Raw genomic sequence first — 18,560 nt, 5'->3', positions numbered from 1 at the left:
CAACGAGCTTTCAGTTACTGACCCAACGAGCTTTCAGTTACTGACCCAACGAGCTTTCAGTTACTGACCCAGCGACCTTTCAGTTACTGATCCAACGACCTTTCAGTTACTGACCCAACGACCTTTCAGTTACTGACCCAACGAGCTTAACTGTTAGGCTACCTAGGAGGTGTGTATGAATATGAAAGTGATTTTACACTTTATTAAACTTTCTTCTTTTTGTAAGATCTGTAAGATTATAATTCTTTTAAACAATACAAAATCCAGCACCTGCATCACTCTCTGCCACATGGCCTCAAACCCACCTGCCTGAATATGCCTCAAAACCCATTTATCTGCCACTTTATCAAACTTTCTTCTTTTTGCATCACTCTCTGCCACATGGCCTCAAACCCACCTGCATCACTCTCTGCCACATGGCCTCAAACCCACCTGCATCACTCTCTGCCACATGGCCTCAAACCCACCTGCATCACTCTCTGCCACATGGCCTCAAACCCACCTGCATCACTCTCTGCCACATGGCCTCAAACCCACCTGCATCACTCTCTGCCACATGGCCTCAAACCCACCTGCATCACTCTCTGCCACATGGCCTCAAACCCACCTGCATCACTCTCTGCCACATGGCCTCAAACCCAAACCCACATGGCCTCAAACCCACCTGCATCACTCTCTGCCACATGGCCTCAAACCCACCTGCCACATGGCCTCAAACCCACCTGCATCACTCTCTGCCACATGGCCTCAAACCCACTCTCTGCCACATGGCCTCAAACCCACCTGCATCACTCTCTGCCACATGGCCTCAAACCCACCTGCATCACTCTCTGCCACATGGCCTCAAACCCACCTGCTCACCCACCTGTAATTTCATTTTTTTTTTAACCTTTTAAACCATGTAGAGACATTTTATGGGCTTATTTTAAAATAGTAATTTATTTCTTTCATTTTAATTTCTAACTAAGATTTAATTTTGTCCGAGTATGAGATTATAATTTCCCTAATGTACGCCTTAAAAAGCATTTCAAATTATATCGGGGTACACACTTTTCTCTGTCCTCTATGTTTACATTTGTAATGGTAAAAGTTTTTTTAAAATTACATTTACGTATTTAATACATTTGGGGTCTTGAAGATGTGCTCTGTTCATTCTCCATGTTCTGTCACTAAGTGTAATTTCTGTTGGTGTAGTTCAGCATGATACCAAAGAATGGTCCCATATCACTATTTCACACATTTGTTTTAAGCATTTCTGAGCATTGTTTAAAATAAAAATGTAGTCATTTCTTGAATAGCTTTTCTTACTTTGAGAAAAAGGAGTAGTCTTTTGTAGTTGGGAATAGTAATCTCCAGGTGTCCTGTAAATTATTTGTAGAGATGAACATTTTCAGACTCTTTGTGGAGGTTCCTTGAATTTGCCTTTTTCTTATTTCAACATCTGTCAATCTGATCAAATGTATGATTTCGGTCTCCTGCTTGATTAATAGTTTGCGTCTGGATTTGATCTAATATTCTTTCCAAAATTTACCAGATATGCCCCTGGGGGGATATACAATGAACTCAATGTGTGTTTTTCACCATGTAAGGTACAATTCAACATTAGAAAACGGCCTTCTTGGTCCGTGTGCTGGGATATAAGGGTTTATTCTTATTTATCAGGATGCCTACACCTCTGCTGTTACTACAGTAGGTGGCAGTATAGGCCTCTTCAACCCGGCTCCTCTTTAAATATTGTCACGTTCTGACCTTAGTTCCTTTATTATGTCTTTGTGTTAGTTTGGTCAGGGCGTGAGTTGGGGTGGGTAGTCTATGTTCTTGTTTTCTATGTAGTATTTATGTGTTTGGCCTGGTATGGTTCTCCATCAGAGGCAGGTGTCGTTCGTTGTCTCTGATTGAGAATCATACTTAGGCAGCCTGTTTTCCCCATTTTAGTTGTGGGTGATTGTTTTCTGTCTCTGTGTCTTCACCAGACAGAACTGTTTCATTTTCGTTCGTTCTCCTTGTTATTTTGTTTTTGTTCAACGTTAATAAATATCAACATGGACACGTTCCACGCTGCATATTGGTCCCATCCTTCATACTCCTCGTCAGAGGAAGACGGATCGCGTTACAAATATTCCATTTAAAAAACTTCTTCTTTTTTTATGTTAGTCTTGCAGGTGAACCACATCTGCTGACAATTTCTTTAAGTGTTTAAGAACCTTGTGTTTTTTTCCCCTCATCATGAAGCCCGTGCACATTCCATGTGATAAGTTGGATTTTATTGGTCTTGTATAAAATCCAAGTGTGTTCCGTCTATCATTGAAGAACCAGATAAAACACTTTAGCAGACATGTCAAATGAGGGTGGACATTCCATAGAATGGGAGTCATAGTATGAATGCATAGTTATTATATCCATTACATATATAGAGTGTGTGAGCACTTTATTACACTTTCATTAGACAGTTATTACACTTGTCAGGGTTTTTTTAACCGTAGAAACGTACTGTACACTGAGTGTATATTTCTTTCAGTGTGTCTATGTGATCCCTGTGGGAATTGAACCCACAACCTTGATGTTGACAGCACCACACTCAACTCTTACCAACTGAGCCACGATGACAGGACCACCTAATTAGTTAAGCAGGGAAAAGATCAGTGGTTGTTTTAAAGCTCCACCAGGTGAGCCCAATTAGACTCTGCAGGCCGAGCTGTTCCACCATCTGTGCCTCCTCTCTCAGCCTCATATTAGACTCAGTAGTCCAGGCTATTCCCCCATCTCCTCTCTCAGCCTCATATTAGACTCCGTAGGCCAGGCTATTCCCCCATCTCCTCTCTCAGCCTCATATTAGACTCAGTAGGCCAGGCTATTCCCCCATCTCCTCTCTCAGCCTCATATTAGACTCAGTAGGCCAGGCTATTCCCCCATCTCCTCTCTCAGCCTCCCATTAGACTCAGTAGGCCAGGCTATTCCCCCATCCCCTCTCCCAGCCTCCCATTAGACTCAGTAGGCCAGGCTATTCCTCCATCGCCTCTCCCAGCCTCCCATTAGACTCAGTAGTCCAGGCTATTCCCCATCTCCTCTCCCAGCCTCCCATTAGACTCTAGTCCAGGCTATTCCCCATCTCCTCTCCCAGCCTCCCATTAGACTCAGTAGTCCAGGCTATTCCCCCATCTCCTCTCCCAGCCTCCCATTAGACTCAGTAGTCCAGGCTATTCCCCATCTCCTCTCCCAGCCTCCCATTAGACTCTAGTCCAGGCTATTCCCCCATCTCCTCTCCCAGCCTCCCATTAGACTCTAGTCCAGGCTATTCCCCATCTCCTCTCCCAGCCTCCCATTAGACTCTAGTCCAGGCTATTCCCCATCTCCTTTCCCAGCCTCCCATTAGACTCTAGTCCAGGCTATTCCCCCATCGCCTCTCCCAGCCTCCCATTAGACTCTAGTCCAGGCTATTCCCCCATCTCCTCTCCCAGCCTCCCATTAGACTCTAGTCCAGGCTATTCCCCATCTCCTCTCCCAGCCTCCCATTAGACTCTAGTCCAGGCTATTCCCCATCTCCTCTCCCAGCCTCCCATTAGACTCTAGTCCAGGCTATTCCCCCATCGCCTCTCCCAGCCTCCCATTAGACTCTAGTCCAGGCTATTCCCCCATCTCCTCTCCCAGCCTCCCATTAGACTCTAGTCCAGGCTATTCCCCCATCTCCTCTCCCAGCCTCCCATTAGACTCTAGTCCAGGCTATTCCCCATCTCCTCTCCCAGCCTCCCATTAGACTCTAGTCCAGGCTATTCCTCCATCGCCTCTCCCTAGGCTACACCACCTCCTGTGTTACTGGTACCTGCCTGGCATTTCCTGGTTTTAAAGTGATGGATCCCTCTGTTCTTTCCTATAGGCTACACCACCTCCTGTGTTACTGGTACCTGCCTGGCATTTCCTGGTTTTAAAGTGATGGATCCCTCTGTTCTTTCCTATAGGCTACACCACCTCCAGTGTGTTACTGGTACCTGTCTGGCATTTCCTGGTTTTAAAGTGATGGATCCCTCTGTTCTTTCCTATAGGCTACACCACCTCCAGTGTGTTACTGGTACCTGCCTGGCATTTCCTGGTTTTAAAGTGATGGAGCCCTCTGTTCTTTCCTATAGGCTACACCTCCTCCTGTGTTACTGGTACCTGTCTGGCATTTCCTGGTTTTAAAGTGATGGATCCCTCTGTTCTTTCCTATAGGCTACACCACCTCCTGTGTTACTGGTACCTGCCTGGCATTTCCTGGTTTTAAAGTGATGGATCCCTCTGTTCTTTCCTATAGGCTACACCACCTCCAGTGTGTTACTGGTACCTGCCTGGCATTTCCTGGTTTTAAAGTGATGGATCCCTCTGTTCTTTCCTATAGGCTACACCACCTCCAGTGTGTTACTGGTACCTGCCTGGCATTTCCTGGTTTTAAAGTGATGGATCCCTCTGTTCTTTCCTATAGGCTACACCACCTCCAGTGTGTTACTGGTACCTGCCTGGCATTTCCTGGTTTTAAAGTGATGGATCCCTCTGTTCTTTCCTATAGGCTACACCACCTCCAGTGTTACTGGTACCTGCCTGGCATTTCCTGGTTTTAAAGTGATGGATCCCTCTGTTCTTTCCTATAGGCTACACCACCTCCTGTGTTACTGGTACCTGCCTGGCATTTCCTGGTTTTAAAGTGATGGATCCCTCTGTTCTTTCCTATAGGCTACACCACCTCCAGTGTGTTACTGGTACCTGCCTGGCATTTCCTGGTTTTAAAGTGATGGATCCCTCTGTTCTTTCCTATAGGCTACACCACCTCCAGTGTGTTACTGGTACCTGCCTGGCATTTCCTGGTTTTAAAGTGATGGATCCCTCTGTTCTTTCCTATAGGCTACACCACCTCCTGTGTTACTGGTACCTGCCTGGCATTTCCTGGTTTTAAAGTGATGGATCCCTCTGTTCTTTCCTATAGGCTACACCACCTCCTGTGTTACTGGTACCTGCCTGGCATTTCCTGGTTTTAAAGTGATGGATCCCTCTGTTCTTTCCTATAGGCTACACCACCTCCAGTGTGTTACTGGTACCTGCCTGGCATTTCCTGGTTTTAAAGTGATGGATCCCTCTGTTCTTTCCTATAGGCTACACCACCTCCAGTGTGTTACTGGTACCTGTCCAACTTGTGACTTTGTTTTTCCTCACAGCGAGTTATGTACGAGACGATGCTGAGGATTCTTTATGATAGGGGGTTATTTGGCTGCTAAACAGTTGTTCTCACTTCCTGTGCATATTAAGTAGTGTACCATTTTGTCTGGGATCTGGAAATACATATCTCTCCCTGCCAAAATGCATGTGTTTTTTCTTCCCCTTTTTTACCAGTATAATGATGGCCTACTGTATTTTCTAAAGGAAAGGGTGTGGGTTCCTCAGAGAATGTTGGCTCGTCATCAAGCTCGAGACCCTGGGTCTCGACCCCGCCCTGTGCAACTGGGTTCTGGACTTCCTGACGGGCCGCCCCCAGGTGGTGAGGGTAGGCAACAACATCTCCTCCCCACTGATCCTCAACACGGGGGCCCCACAAGGGTGCGTTCTGAGCCCTCTCCTGTACTCCCTGTTCACCCACGACTGCGTGGCCATGCACGCCTCCAACTCAATCATCAAGTTTGCGGACGACACAACAGTGGTAGGCTTGATTACCAACAACGACGAGACGGCCTACAGGGAGGAGGTGAGGGCCCTCGGAGTGTGGTGTCAGGAAAATAACCTCACACTCAACGTCAACAAAACTAAGGAGATGATTGTGGACTTCAGGAAACAGCAGAGGGAACACCACCCTATCCACATCGATGGATCAGTAGTGGAGAGGGTAGCAAGTTTTAAGTTCCTCGGCATACACATCACAGACAAACTGAATTGGTCCACTCACACTGACAGCGTCGTGAAGAAGGCGCAGCAGCGCCTCTTCAACCTCAGGAGGCTGAAGAAATTCGGCTTGTCACCAAAAGCACTCACAAACTTCTACAGATGCACAATCGAGAGCATCCTGGCGGGCTGTATCACCGCCTGGTACGGCAACTGCTCCGACCTCAACCGTAAGGCTCTCCAGAGGGTAGTGAGGTCTGCACAACGCATCACCGGGGGCAAACTACCTGCCCTCCAGGACACCTACACCACCCGATGTTACAGGAAGGCCATAAAGATCATCAAGGACATCAACCACCCGAACCACTGCCTGTTCACCCCGCTATCATCCAGAAGGCGAGGTCAGTACAGGTGCATCAAAGCTGGGACCGAGAGACTGAAAAACAGCTTCTATCTCAAGGCCATCAGACTGTTAAACAGCCACCACTAACATTGAGTGGCTGCTGCCAACACACTGTCATTGACCCAACTCCAGCCACTTTAATAATGGGAATTGATGGGAAATGATGTAAATATATCACTAGCCACTTTAAACAATGCTACCTTATATAATGTTACTTACCCTACATTATTCATCTCATATGCATATGTATATACTGTACTCTAGATCATCGACTGCATTCTTATGTCACTAGCCACTTTAACTATGCCACTTTGTTTACTTTGTCTACATACTCATCTCATATGTATATACTGTACTCGATACCATCTACTGTATGCTGCTCTGTACCATCACTCATTCATATATCCTTATGTACATATTCCTTATCCCCTTACACTGTGTATAAGACAGTAGTTTTGGAATTGTTAGTTAGATTACTTGTTGGTTATCACTGCATTGTCGGAACTAGAAGCACAAGCATTTCGCTACACTCGCATTAACATCTGCTAACCATGTGTATGTGACAAATAAAATTTGATTTGATTTGATTTGACATGAGTACAGACTCTAAAGCATCACATCCAACAAAATGCACTGTGTCACACATTTCAACTAAGTTTACGGCTGTTAACACATTTCTGCAAGGAATCCACGACTGTTAATGACATTACCGAACAAATGTCTTCACCCATTAATACATGTGAGAGGAATTGTTAACTTCTCTCTGTCATGGGATTGCATCATCAAACTACTGGTGGACTGAAATGGTTAATTATAGTCTGGAGAGAGGAGAGGAGGAGGAGGAGAGAGGAGAGGAGAGGAGGAGGAGGGGAGGAGCGAGAAGAGCGAGGAGGGGAGGAGGGGAGGAGCGAGGAGGAAGAGGAGGAGAGAGGAGAGGAGGAGGAGAGAAGAGGGAGAGAGGAAAGGAGGAGAGAGGAGGAGGAGAGGCGGAGGAGGAGAGAGGAGAGGAGGGGAGGAGCAAGAAGAGCGAGGAGGAGGAGGGGAGGAGGAGGGGAGGAGCGAGGAGGAGGAGGAGGAGGAGAGAGGAAAGGAGGAGAGAGGAGGAGGAGAGGAGGGGGAGAGGAGGGGGAGAGGGGAAAGGAGGAGGAGGAGAGAAGAGAGGAGAGGTGGATGAGGAGACGAGAAGACAAGTGGAGAGAGGAGAGGGGTGGATGGGGGAGAGGAGAGGAGATGGGGGAGAGGAGAAGAGGAAAGGAAGAGAGGGGAGGATTAGAGAGGAAAGGAGTGCTCTACAATCATGCAGAAATGACTGTGCCAGATGGCATGGCTCTGGAGTCTGGACTCAGAACCAGTACGGAAGACCCTGGGCTCTGCCATCTCTCTCTCTTTGCTTTGAATCAAACTCTTAGGGGTCATACAGAGTTGAGATGAGACACAGAGAGAGAGCTGGTCTTGTGTCCTTTGTACAGTTTAGAGGTTATTATGGACCTCTGCCTCTCCAGTGATTGGTTTAAAATGAGTTTACCTCACAGTAGCCCCACAATTGAATATTTCCTTCTTTAATTTTTTTTTACTATTATTGTTCAAACTATTGAATAAAACCGTATGAATAGAGATGCTAGACTGCACAATCAGATATACAATTTGCTTGGAGAAAAACACACAGTGGAACGTTTTCCAATAGTTTTGAAAATAACATTGTTGAATGTTGAAATAATTTATCTCAATTATTTCGACCTATGTAATTTCCCCATTGATTCTTCCATACACTGTAGGCTAACTTCCTTTTGATAATGATAAGCTCCTCTACAATTACAACTTGAAAGAAGAGGAGATTACTCAAGGATGGATATGGAGAAGAAGGGAAAAATCATTCAAAAAAAATAAAAAATCAATATTTCACCTTAAAACAATGACCAAAAGTATGTGGACACCTGCTCATCCAACATCTAATTCCAAAATCATGGGCATTAATATGAAGTTGGTCCTCCCTTTGCTGCTATAACATCCTCCACTCTTTGGGGAAGGCTTTCCACTAGATATTGGATCATTACTGTGGGGCTTCTTCCATTCAACCACAATGAGCATTAGTGAGGTCGGGCACTGATATTGGGCGATTAGGCCTGGCTTGTAGTCAGAGTTCAAATTCATCCCAATGGTGTTCGATTGGGTTGAGGTCAGGGCTCTGTGCAGGCCAGTCAAGTTCTTCCACACCAATCTCGTCAAACCATTTCTTTATGGACCTCGCTTTGTGCACAGGTGTATTGTCATGCTGAAACAGGAAAGGGCCTTTTACAATCTGTTGCTACAAAGTTGGAAGCACAAAATCGTCTAGAATGTCGTTGTATGCTGTACCGTTAAGATTTCCCTCCATTGGAACTAAGGGTCCCGAACCAGGAAAACAGCCCCAGACCATTATTCCTCCTCAACCAAACTTTACAGTTGTCACTATGCATTCAGGCGGGTAGAGTTCTCCTGGCATCCGCAAAACCCAGATTCATCCTGTTGGACTGCCAGATGGTGAAGCGTGATTCATCCCTCCAGAGAACGTGTTTCCACTGCTCCAGAGTCCAATGGCCGCGAGCTTTACACCACTCCAGCTGACTCTTGGCATTGCGTATGGTGATCTTAAGCTTGTGTGCGGCTGCTTGGCCATGGAAACCCATTTCAAGAAGCTCCAGACTAAGTTTTTGTGCTGGCGTTACTTCCAGAAGCAGTTTGTACCTCGGTAGTGAGTGTTGCAACCGAGGACCGAATATGTTTAAGCGCTCTGCGCTTCAGCACTCGGCGGTCCCATTCTGTGAGCTTGTGTGGCCTACCACTTTGCGGCTGAGCCGTTGTTGCTCCTAGACGTTTCCACTTCACAATAACAGCACTTACAGTAGACCGGGGCAGCACTAGCAGGGCAGAAATATGACAAATGTACTTGTTGGAAAGGTGGCATCCTATGATGGTGCCACGTTGAAAGTCACTGAGCTCTTCAGTAAGGCCATTCTACTGCCAAAGTTCATCTATGTGTCCACATAGTTCACGTGAGGTGGGTTCCCAATCCCAGAGATACTATACAGGGGTATTATACTATAATTATTATACTATACCTGGTATTATACTGGGGTTATAGTATACAGCCTGGTATTATACTGGGGTTATAGTATACAGCCTGGTATTATACTGGGGTTATAGTATACAGCCTGGTATTATACTGGGGTTATAGTACACAGCCTGGTATTATACTGGGGTTATAGTATACAGCCTGGTATTATACTGGGGTTATAGTATACAGCCTGGTATTATACTGGGGTTATAGTACACAGCCTGGTATTATACTGGGGTAATAGTATACAGCCTGGTATTATACTGGGGTTATAGTATACAGCCTGGTATTATACTGGGGTTATAGTATACAGCCTGGTATTATACTGGGGTTATAGTATACAGCCTGGTATTATACTGGGGTTATAGTACACAGCCTGGTATTATACTGGGGTTATAGTATACAGCCTGGTATTATACTGGGGTTATAGTATACAGCCTGGTATTATAGTATACAGCCTGGTATTATACTGGGGTTATAGTACACAGCCTGGTATTATACTGGGGTTATAGTATACAGCCTGGTATTATACTGGGGTTATAGTACACAGCCTGGTATTATACTGGGGTTATAGTATACAGCCTGGTATTATACTGGGGTTATAGTATACAGCCTGGTATTATACTGGGGTTATAGTATACAGCCTGGTATTATACTGGGGTTATAGTACACAGCCTGGTATTATACTGGGGTAATAGTATACAGCCTGGTATTATACTGGGGTTATAGTATACAGCCTGGTATTATACTGGGGTTATAGTATACAGCCTGGTATTATACTGGGGTTATAGTATACAGCCTGGTATTATACTGGGGTTATAGTACACAGCCTGGTATTATAGTATACAGCCTGGTATTATACTGGGGTTATAGTATACAGCCTGGTATTATACTGGGGTTATAGTACACAGCCTGGTATTATACTGGGGTTATAGTATACAGCCTGGTATTATACTGGGGTTATAGTACACAGCCTGGTATTATACTGGGGTTATAGTATACAGCCTGGTATTATACTGGGGTTATAGAATACAGCTTGGTATTATACTGGGGTTATAGTATACAGCCTGGTATTATACTGGGGTAATAGTATACAGCCTGGTATTATACTGGGGTTATAGTATACAGCCTGGTATTATACTGGGGTTATAGTATACAGCCTGGTATTATACTGGGGTTATAGTATACAGCCTGGTATTATACTGGGGTTATAGTATACAGCCTGGTATTATACTGGGGTTATAGTACACAGCCTGGTATTATAGTATACAGCCTGGTATTATACTGGGGTTATAGTATACAGCCTGGTATTATACTGGGGTTATAGTACACAGCCTGGTATTATAGTATACAGCCTGGTATTATACTGGGGTTATAGTATACAGCCTGGTATTATACTGGGGTTATAGTATACAGCCTGGTATTATACTGGGGTTATAGTATACAGCCTGGTATTATACTGGGGTTATAGTATACAGCCTGGTATTATACTGGGGTTATAGTATACAGCCTGGTATTATACTGGGGTTATAGTACACAGCCTGGTATTATACTGGGGTTATAGTATACAGCCTGGTATTATACTGGGGTTATAGTATACAGCCTTGTATTATACTGGGGTTATAGTATACAGCCTGGTATTATACTGGGGTTATAGTATACAGCCTGGTATTATACTGGGGTTATAGTACACAGCCTGGTATTATAGTATACAGCCTGGTATTATACTGGGGAAGTTGTGTTTCCATACCTAGGGCTGATACTAAGGGCTTGTGAAGGGCCCATCAACAACCTTTGAACACTGAGTGTAGTAATACAGAGGCCTGTGTAGTAATGTAGAGGCCTGTGTACTAATGTAGAGGCCTGTGTACTAATGTGGAGGCCTGTGTACTAATGTAGAGGCCTGTGTACTAATGTGGAGGCCTGTGCACTAATGTAGAGGCCTGTGTACTAATGTGGAGGCCTGTGTAGTAATGTAGAGACCTGTGTACTAATGTAGAGGCCTGTGTACTAATGTAGAGGCCTGTGTACTAATGTAGAGACCTGTGTAGTAATGTAGAGACCTGTGTAGTAATGTAGAGACCTGTGTACTAATGTAGAGGCCTGTGTAGTAATGTAGCGGCCTGTGTACTAATGTAGAGGCCTGTGTAGTAATGTAGCGGCCTGTGTACTAATGTAGAGGCCTGTGTACTAATGTAGAGGCCTGTGTACTAATGTGGAGGCCTGTGTACTAATGTAGAGGCCTGTGTACTAATGTAGAGGCCTGTGTACTAATGTAGAGGCCTGTGTACTAATGTAGAGGCCTGTGTATTAATCTAGAGGCCTGTGTAGTAATGTAGAGGCCTGTGTACTAATGTAGAGGCCTGTGTACTAATGTAGATGTACTAATGTAGAGGCCTGTGTACTAATGTGGAGGCCTGTGTACTAATGTAGAGGCCTGTGTACTAATGTAGAGGCCTGTGTACTAATCTAGAGGCCTGTGTATTAATGTAGAGGCCTGGGGTTATAGGTACTAAAGTGAATAGTGGTTGGGAAAAAGTAAATAAACCTTAATAGAAAATATCTAAAGTAAAAGTCACCCAGTAAAATTCTATTTGAGGAAAAGTCTAAAAGTATTTGGTTTAAAATATACTTAAGTATCAAAATTAAATGTAATTGCTAAAATATACTTAAGTATTAAAAGTAAAAGTATAAATCATTTTAAATCATTTCAAATTTAGCAAACCAGATGGCATCATGTAAAATATATAATAATAATAATTTTCAGGTAGCCAGGGGCACACTCCATCATTCAGACATCATTTACAACATGAAGTATGTGTGTCTAGTGAGTGCACCGGATCAGAGGCAGTAGATCCCTACTGGGATGTTCTGTTAAGGGCATAAATTGGACCCGTTTCCTGTAATGCTAAGCATTCAAAATGTAACCAGTACTTTTGGGTGTCAAGGAAAATGTATGGAGTAAAAAGTACATTATTTTCTTATTAAGGAATGTAGTAAAAGTAAAAATTGTCAAAAATATAAATTGTAAAGTGAAGTGCAGATACCCCCAAAACAAGTACTTAAGTAGTACTTTAAAGTATTTTTTACTTAAGTACTTTAAACCACATTATGTGAAGAGCTGTGTTTTTTTCCAGGCAGGCCTGATCCGGACTGATAACGGGGAGTTTTTCATCGAGCCTCTGGAGAAGGGTCAGCAGGATGTGGAGGTGAAAGGTCGTGTCCATGTGGTCTACAGGAGATCTGCCATCAAAAGTGAACCAGTCCAAACAAGGAAGGACCTCCCCAATGAAGGTAAGGGAAGGGAACACCACCAGTGTAGTGGAAAGAGGAGGGGTGAGTGCACACAAGCACACACACACACACACTCATGCACACACACACAGCAGACACACACACACACACAAAGCAGACAGACTGTTCACTGCACCAGCTGTGAGGAATGCTCGGCCCCTATGAAAGCACTGGGGAAAAGTCTGTCTCTCTGCTCTACAGTTAAAATGGACCTGACTCCTCTATGATTTCCCTCCTGTCCGTGAACAATAGCTTGAGCATCTGGCGGTAGGCTGTCCTACTGTTATAGGTGTCGTAGATTCTGGGACCTTTAGAGTCTGGGACTGTAAAGGTGATGTACAGTCATACACACTAAAACAATGAGGGTTCCTCAAGGGTTCTTTGGGAAAGTTGATGGTTCTACGTGGAACCATAATGCCTCAAATAGCCCTTTGAGCTCTTTAATGGTTCTTTGCCGTTCAGAACTAGGGTTCTTTACAGTTCAGAAAATGGTTCTTTCTTATTTTAGTGATAATTCAAATGTAGCTCATTAGAATTTTTGGGGACGGGGTTTACGCACAGCTCTTTTTGTGCAATTGTGAGTTAGTATCATGTCAATTTATCTGATGTGTTGTGTTATGCCATTACATTTTGTATATAACAATGGTCAGTGATGGTGTCCTGTGAAAGACTCATGTTATGGCCTTGTGTTAGTTGAGAACAGCTGACTAAATCAGTCAGTGGGTCTCAATTCTCTCCTCAGGGACCCCAGCTGTTCCAGAGGAAGCTCACTTGTTTCAACGTGTCAATAATAACACCTAGGGAATTTGAACAATATAACATGCTGACCAGAATAAAACCCTGTATGGTTTTCAATAGGATCTACAAAGAACCTTTAAGATTAAAGAAGGTTCTTTATAGAACCATTCTCCATAAATTTTCTATAAAGGACCCTAACATTAGCTAGCTAAAATCTGGAGGTCTCCCCTCATGCTTAGCTAGCTAGCTAACGTTATACTGCAGCTAAAGTCAATCTGGAGGTCTCCCCTCAAATTTAGCTAGCTAGCTAACGTTATACTGCAGTTAAGTCAATCTGGACGTCTCCCCTTAAATTTAGCTAGCTAGCTAACGTTATACTGCAGCTAGTCAATCTGGACGTCTCCCCTTAAGCTTAGCTAGCTAGCTAACGTTATACTGCAGCTAAAGTCAATCTGGACGTCTCCCCTTAAGCTTAGCTAGCTAGCTAACGTTATACTGCAGCTAAAGTCAATCTGGAGGTCTCCCCTCAAGCTTAGCTAGCTAGTTAACGTTATACTGCAGCTAAAGTCAATCTGGAGGTCTCCCCTCAAGTTTAGCTAGCTAGTTAACGTTATACTGCAGCTAAAGTCATTCTGGCGACATCAAAATGATGACAAAAGGTTTTCCTACTAATTATTCATGTTTATAAATGTCATTTTTGTTTTCAAGCCTCAGTAATGCACTTTCAGATCAACCTGTCATCAGCGCCCGATGAGGATGCATTGAGTAGAATGCTCAGTTGGGCGTCAGTCCTAAAACGAACGTTCAAAACAATATTGTGACGCAACGTGCAGCCCGTGAATATAGAACCTGAGGAAAGGGTTCTTCATATCACCATACAGGTTCCATTTAGAACCTCATGAGCATGGTTCTTTATAGAACCTTTAAAAAAGGGTTCTATAGAGCACCAAAAGGGATCTGCTATGGTTACAATCCAAAGAACTATCTGATCCTAGAATGGAAGTTACAAATGTAACTATGGTCGTATGCATACCATTCAGACCATCAGTAAGGTGTGAAGTATGGATTATATCCCATGCGCTCCCCGCGGGTCCAGTATCAATAACAACAAAGTCACCCCGGTGACCGTGACAGCGTGTGGAGAACGTTTCCCCCGCGGTTCATATAAAACCACCCTGTCTCAGAGAAACTTCTCGCCAACGTATTCAGAGTGACGGGTTAGCACTGACGGTCTTACAGCAGTCAGGCTGTAATGATGTGGTTCTGAAAGTACTGGAATGTATAGGCAGCTGGCTGGGCCATTTACAACCATGATGTGGTTCTGAAAGTACTGGAATGTATAGGCAGCTGGCTGGGCCATTTACAACCATGATGTGGTTCTGAAAGTACTGGAATGTATAGGCAGCTGGCTGGGCCATTTACAACCATGATGTGGTTCTGAAAGTACTGGAATGTATAGGCAGCTGGCTGGGCCATTTACAACCATGATGTGGTTCTGAAAGTACTGGAATGTATAGGCAGCTGGCTGGGCCATTTACAACCATGATGTGGTTCTGAAAGTACTGGAATGTATAGGCAGCTGGCTGGGCCATTTACAACCATGATGTGGTTCTGAAAGTACTGGAATGTAGGCAGCTGGCTGGGCCATTTACAACCATGATGTGGTTCTGAAAGTACTGGAATGTATAGGCAGCTGGCTGGGCCATTTACAACCATGATGTGGTTCTGAAAGTACTGGAATGTAGGCAGCTGGCTGGGCCATTTACAACCATGATGTGGTTCTGAAAGTACTGGAATGTAGGCAGCTGGCTGGGCCATTTACAACCATGATGTGGTTCTGAAAGTACTGGAATGTAGGCAGCTGGCTGGGCCATTTACAACCATGATGTGGTTCTGAAAGTACTGGAATGTATAGGCAGCTGGCTGGGCCATTTACAACCATGATGTGGTTCTGAAAGTACTGGAATGTAGGCAGCTGGCTGGGCCATTTACAACCATGCATCATATTTGTCAAGTTTAGCTACTTCTCTCAGTTTGTCACATTGTCACTGACAGCAATGCCAAAACGTCTCTCAGTTTGTCCTGATATTATCTCAATCATGTCCAATGGACACCTGCTATCTCCAACCTCACATGTGGATGATTGGACCTTAGACATATAGAGAGCCCTTGTATTTCTATAGAGTAGTGGATGATTGGACCTTAGACACATAGAGAGCCCTTGTATTTCTATAGAGTAGAGTAGTGGATGATTGGACCTTAGACACATAGAGAGCCCTTGTATTTCTATAGAGTAGAGTAGTGGATGATTGGACCTTAGACACATAGAGAGCCCTTGTATTTCTATAGAGTAGAGGATGATTGGACCTTAGACATATAGAGAGCCCTTGTATTTCTATAGAGTAGAGGATGATTGGACCTTAGACATATAGAGAGCCCTTGTATTTCTATAGAGTAGAGTAGTGGATGATTGGACCTTAGACACATAGAGAGCCCTTGTATTTCTATAGAGTAGAGGATGATTGGACCTTAGACATATAGAGAGCCCTTGTATTTCTATAGAGTAGAGGATGATTGGACCTTAGACATATAGAGAGCCCTTGTATTTCTATAGAGTAGAGGATGATTGGACCTTAGACACATAGAGGGCCCTTGTATATCTATAGAGTAGAGTAGAGGATGATTGGACCTTAGACACATAGAGAGCCCTTGTATTTCTATAGAGTAGAGGATGATTGGACCTTAGACACATAGAGAGCCCTTGTATTTCTATAGAGTAGAGTAGTGGATGATTGGACCTTAGACACATAGAGAGCCCTTGTATTTCTATAGAGTAGAGGATGATTGGACCTTAGACACATAGAGAGCCCTTGTATTTCTATAGAGTAGAGGATGATTGGACCTTAGACACATAGAGAGCCCTTGTATTTCTATAGAGTAGAGGATGATTGGACCTTAGACACATAGAGAGCCCTTGTATTTCTATAGAGTAGAGTAGAGGATGATTGGACCTTAGATACATAGAGAGCCCTTGTATTTCTATAGAGTAGAGGATGATTGGACCTTAGACACATAGAGAGCCCTTGTATTTCTATAGAGTAGAGTAGAGGATGATTGGACCTTAGACATATAGAGAGCCCTTGTATTTCCAGCCACTGAGACGAACCTTCCTCTGTGGCAGCCTATTATTTGTCCGACAGATTCCAAGTATTCGTTCTAACGACACAGTAGTATTTTCTCTTCTCTATGCCGTGCTGTTTCTCACCTAGGAACATTTATATGATTCACCTTCCTGGAACTGTCTGCATTAGGAAGCAGGCTAGAGCAAGCGCTGAAAGGCCTCGATTTGGAATAGTATTGAGCCCAGGCTGGATGCCCATCTGGTCTAGTGTGTGGGTCTCAGACAGCGTAGTGAGGTGGCAGAGATTCCTTGCCGTCATGGTGGAATGTGATCATTCCCAGCTGCCCATAGCCAAACTCCATGTTTTATAACACCAGGCTGTTTCTACATGGTAATAACACATTTTATCCAGACACATTCCTGTTGCTGTTGACAACAATAATGTTCAATAACGAAAAATTAAAAACATTATTTTGTTTTGCTATTGTCCTTAACTGTTATTTCGGATGGTTTCCGTTCTTTCCATTGTTGACTTTACAGGTAACTGTTGCATTTCGCCGAGTCATTTTCCAGGGACACAAACAACTTAAAAATAAAATATCTAAAATGCCAAATCATATCCTACTGAGAATGCACAGTCACCTGTTTCTTTAAGCTGTATATTACAGAAGATGACCTCTCTGACGTACGGGACATCAACATTATATTCCAGATATGGACCATACAGAGGTTTCTGTCATCATATATAGTGTACATAGGGGGTTGAGCAGGAAGAGGATGTTGAGGGGGTTGAGCAGGAAGAGGATGTTGAGGGGGTTGAGCAGGAAGAGGATGTTGAGGGGTTGGGCAGGAAGAGGATGTTGAGGGGGTTGAGCAGGAAGAGGATGTTGAGGGGGTTGAGCAGGAAGAGGCTGTTGAGGGGTTGAGCAGGAAGAGGATGTTGAGGGGGTTGAGCAGGAAGAGGATGTTGATTGGAGTGTTTGGGGGTTGGGCAGGAAGAGGATGTTGAGCAGGAAGAGGATATTGAGGGGTTGAGCAGGAAGATCAGGGAATGCCTTGTGCAGGTGGGGGGGTTGAGCAGGAAGAGGATGTTGAGGGAGTTGAGCAGGAAGAGGCTGTTGTGGGGGGTTGAGCAGGAAAATGATGTTGAGCAGGAAGAGGATGTTGAGCAGGAAGATGATGTTGAGCAGGAAGAGGATGTTGAGCAGGAAGAGGATGTTGAGCAGGAAGATGATGTTGAGGGGGTTGAGCAGGAAGGGGATGTTGAGGGGGTTGAGCAGGAAGAGGATGTTGAGGGGTTTGAGCAGGAAGAGGATGTTGAGGGGGTTGAGCAGGAAGAGGATGTTGAGGGGGTTGAGCAGGAAGAGGATGTTGAGCAGGAAGAGGATGTTGAGCAGGAAGATGATGTTGAGCAGGAAGAGGATGTTGAGCAGGAAGAGGATGTTGAGCAGGAAGATGATGTTGAGGGGGTTGAGCAGGAAGGGGATGTTGAGGGGTTGAGCAGGAAGAGGATGTTGAGGGGTTTGAGCAGGAAGAGGATGTTGAGGGGGGTTGAGCAGGAAGAGGATGTTGAGGGGGTTGAGCAGGAAGAGGATGTTGAGGGGGTTGAGCAGGAAGAGGATGTTGAGGGGGTTGAGCAGGAAGAGGATGTTGAGGGGAGTTGAGCAGGAAGAGGCTGTTGAGGGGGTTGAGCAGGAAGAGGGATGTTGAGGGGTTGAGCAGGAAGAGGATGTTGAGGGGGTTGAGCAGAAAAGAGGATGTTGAGGGGTTGAGCAGGAAGAGGATGTTGAGGGGGTTGAGCAGGAAGAGGATGTTGAGGGGGTTGAGCAGGAAGAGGATGTTGAGGGGGTTGAGCAGGAAGAGGATGTTGAGGGGGTTGAGCAGGAAGAGGATGTTGAGGGGGTTGAGCAGGAAGAGGATGTTGGCGTGTCATGCTGTTGTTGATGTATGATTGGAGATAGTGTTCAGGTGATGGGATCAAGGGGTCGTTGTATTGTACAGGTCTCAGTTCAGCCTTATACAGTCTCTCCTGTTCATGTCTGGACTGTCTGCATCATTGTACAGGTCTC

General features: G+C 44.6%; 1 protein-coding gene across 1 annotated transcript in view; it reads left to right on the top strand.

Moving 5' to 3' along the window:
- LOC115117117 (A disintegrin and metalloproteinase with thrombospondin motifs 14) overlaps positions 1-18,560 on the top strand; it is a 154,587-nt gene that overhangs the window by 48,633 nt on the left and 87,394 nt on the right. Inside the window, 1 exon segment of the mRNA XM_065022879.1 lies at positions 12,476-12,632. Within this exon segment, the coding sequence (XP_064878951.1) occupies positions 12,476-12,632 (157 nt within the window).

The sequence above is a fragment of the Oncorhynchus nerka genome, linkage group LG10, assembly GCF_034236695.1.
Source record: "Oncorhynchus nerka isolate Pitt River linkage group LG10, Oner_Uvic_2.0, whole genome shotgun sequence".
Taxonomy (NCBI): Eukaryota; Metazoa; Chordata; class Actinopteri; order Salmoniformes; family Salmonidae; genus Oncorhynchus; species Oncorhynchus nerka.
Note: the sequence above shows the minus strand (reverse complement) of the source record. Positions and strands in the feature narration are given on the sequence as shown.